This window comes from Aplysia californica, unplaced genomic scaffold (genome assembly GCF_000002075.1).
Source record: "Aplysia californica isolate F4 #8 unplaced genomic scaffold, AplCal3.0 scaffold00141, whole genome shotgun sequence".
NCBI lineage: Eukaryota > Metazoa > Mollusca > Gastropoda > Aplysiida > Aplysiidae > Aplysia > Aplysia californica.
In genome coordinates, this window is record NW_004797411.1 from 1,184,387 (window position 1) to 1,187,758 (window position 3,372).

General features: G+C 48.7%; 1 protein-coding gene across 1 annotated transcript in view; it reads right to left on the reverse strand.

The window, feature by feature from the left end:
• The window catches only part of LOC101859566, a gene marked incomplete at its 5' end in the record, with an annotated part of 50,345 nt that overhangs the window by 10,359 nt on the left and 36,614 nt on the right, over window positions 1-3,372 (reverse strand). Inside the window, 1 exon segment of the mRNA XM_035969368.1 lies at window positions 384-2,380. Within this exon segment, the coding sequence (XP_035825261.1) occupies window positions 384-2,380 (1,997 nt within the window).

Here is a 3,372-nt window from a genome sequence, read left to right on the forward strand (position 1 = left end):
GTCTCTTGAAAACTGTTAAGTTATTATAGGCGCAGGTACGGAATAGAGAGAAGGGTGGAGGGAAATTATCAGTACAAAAAATAACTCCTACTCCTAAATATTTTTCCTCTTCTGTGATGAAGAGTCCAACCATTACACCACAGACACCGGTCCAGAAACAGAGTGAGAGAGATAGAGAGAGAGAGAGAGAGAGAGAGAGAGAGAGAGAGAGAGAGAGAGAGGGGGGGCGGTGGAGGCGGGGAGTGGGATAGGGAGAGAGGAAAATACATCGGTCTGTTAAGGAAACCGTTGATTTGTGGAAACTTTGGGAGGATCAGCTTGACAAGGAAGACATAAAGAGGTTTATAAATTAAAGCCAATAACAATTTTTTTTTAAATCCCACCTCGGATTGTCGATCATGGGCCAGATATCACAAACACCCAACTGTTTCTTCAACTTGGGAGCTGGTTGGTTGACCTTGCTGGTAAGATCCCAAATCCTAAGGGAGTTCTCTCCCTCAGCTCCTGTCATACAATAGCGGAAGTCGAGACACGCCCCCATGGTGGAGACGCACGGGTGTGTGGCCAGATGCTTGTGGTCTTCTGTCTCCAGGTTCCACAGGGCAATGTCTGACGTGTTGTTCCGGGCAGTGGCGCAGACGGCAATGGCGTGAGAGCCGATGAGGTTGACGAAGAAGCACCGTATGCTGTCATGGATACACCCACGGACGCTACGGATGTAGGTCCCACGTTTGGCGTCAAAGAGTTCCAGTGTGTGGATCTCATGGAGTGCCATGAACTGCTGTCTGCAGCATAGGATGAAATACTCACGGGAGATCGCCAGAGCCACGATGGAGGAAGATTTGTCGTGGCATTGGAGGGTTTTCATCATCTTTCCCGAGCGTGCATGCTGGACTGTGGCGAAGTTACCGCTCCGGAAAGCGTGTAGAACGTGCTCACCATAAGAAGAATCAGCGATGAGAATCGAGTTGTCCTTGTGCACGCTATTATCTGGAATCTCCGCTTCGCACAACAAGGAGAAATCATCGACACTCCAGCTCCGGAAAATGTTTGCGCCGCCAAACACACATGCCAGGACCTGTCCCTCGGCAGCTACAGATATACACGCAGGATCTGGGTACTCATCGATCGTGTACATACATTTCCCGGTTTTCAGGCTCCAAGCTTTGATAACTGACTTCTCAACAGTGAATGCCAGCGTGTTACTTTTGGCTGTGCGTATCGCGGACACCTCGGGACCAATTCCGTCGATTGATTTGACAACTTTCCCTGAGCGAATGTCCCAAAGCTTGATGGTCCCGTCTTTGGAAGAAGTCAGAGCCCTCATGCCGTCTGTGGTGAGAGCAAGGGCTGTGATAGGGTCAGAATGACCTGATAAAAGGTCAAAGAGAATGCCACCTGGCTCAGTTAGACATTCCACGGAAGGGATCAGAGCTGGGACGGATGAGTTCTTCGCCGCTGCCAGAAGAGGGTGAAGGTTGGGATACTTCTTCGGGTCACCAGGTGCACGTGGGTTGTCTGTTGTGATGATGCGGTAGAGCCGACCAATAATCTGAGATGCTAACTGCCGGGGTTCGCTCCTCAAGGCCTTGCCTGAAAGGTGAAGTACGTCTGACAAAAGTCTTAGCTCTGGCTCGTGCGGCTCAGCCATCAGTATTGTCTGGTACTCCTCAAAAAGTGCACGAAGCGACGTCCCGCATAATTTCGCTAGCATCCACTCAAAGTTACACAAGCATTCCTGCTTCAGTGTCGACGTTTGCTGGGCGCGTGTGAGGTGGAAAGGCAGCTCGTTGATTTTGCGTAGATTGTACAAGCGGTCAGATCCATCACCAAGGGAGTTCTCCGGCTCGAAAAAAAAGTTCTGCTCAGAGACAAGTCGGTCACTCCCTTTATCGTTACCAGAGTAGGGCTTTGCCTTCCCCGCCCACAAGCCAAGAAAATACTCCGCCAACGCTTTGTGGTACGAGGGTGCTTTGTCTCTCTGCACTAGATATCTCTCGTCAGACGCCTCCGAGATGGTAGAATGCGCCCACGTAATGGTTCTCGTGTCGTCTGCTCTGCTCTCGGAAATCAAATCCCTCATGTCTTCGCGGAGCCGTAGCCATAGTAACGTCGGAAGTCTCCGTCGTGGAGGCTTGTGGGTGGTCATCACGTCATCCATGACAGCCTCATCGAGTGAGAGAATGTCTTCCATTTCGTTGCTAGCGATGCCATTACGGGAGGCAGAGATGTAGCCCAGAGCTCTACGGACCAGAGGTTCCCCGTGGTCTCGCTCCAACCGGCCGAAGCGAAGAGTGGCAATCTTTTTCACGTTGTCTCCCAGTTTGATGAACTCTGACTTCATGTACGATGTCCATGACACTACTTCTGTAAACGCAAGCTGCAAAATAAAAATTAATTTATTATGTCAGCGTTTAACGCCCCTATCAACACATATCAACTAGATATTTTGGGGGCGAGATTCGACCCTGCCTGTCATGGTTAACCAGACAAATTCGGTTAAAGTTCTCCCAGCACGGAAATCAAACTCAGGTCTTTTGCTTGCGGCGCGGTGGCAAAACGCCTAACCGCTACACCACATGCAGATAAAATGAAAGAATAGATAGCGGTTAAATATATATTCAATGGATGGTATTGGTACAAGCATTCAGGAATTTTGCTATATTATATCGGTTTGGCGCCCCTTGTAAACGCTTGCTGTCTATCAGTGATAGAGGGTGTTCAACTCAATATCGCAGTCCCGTAGGACGTGCTATGGCTTGTTCACTTTCGTCAGGCAGCGTTAAAATAATCCTAGCTCAATGAGGAATCTACCAGTGCCCACGAAACATTGCATAGCACTTCTGCAGGCCAGCGACCAAACAAAAAAAAATGTTCAAAAACTCTTGACCCAGTACGGTAATTTTTTTATAAAAACTTTTTCTCTTTGGTCCCTTTATTAAAACCGCTCTTTGGAAGCATAAACAGGATCACTAAAATAAATGACTTACAGTAGCCTTGCCCCCTAATTGCTCATTTTGAGACACCGCCCTCCCCCCACATTTCTGTGAAAGCTTGTTGATTTCATCCCCTGGCTGACGTCTCCTCGTGCTCCATGTTAGTCATGAAAAATACTCACCCCGTCTCTTGAATCGTGTTTCTTAGACGAAAGTTAAATGACAATGACTATCTTTATTCGTCTCGCGAGGAGAAATTTGTCTTCGTTGTTAACAATAGCAGTAGACGATACAAAGATTAGGTACACAAGCATACGCACAACAAAACAACTCTCTCTCTCTCTCTCTCCCTCTCTCACCCTCTCTCCCTCTCTCCCTCTCTCTCCCTCCCTCCATTCATCCCTCCCTCCCTCCCTCCCTCCCTCCCTCTCTCTCT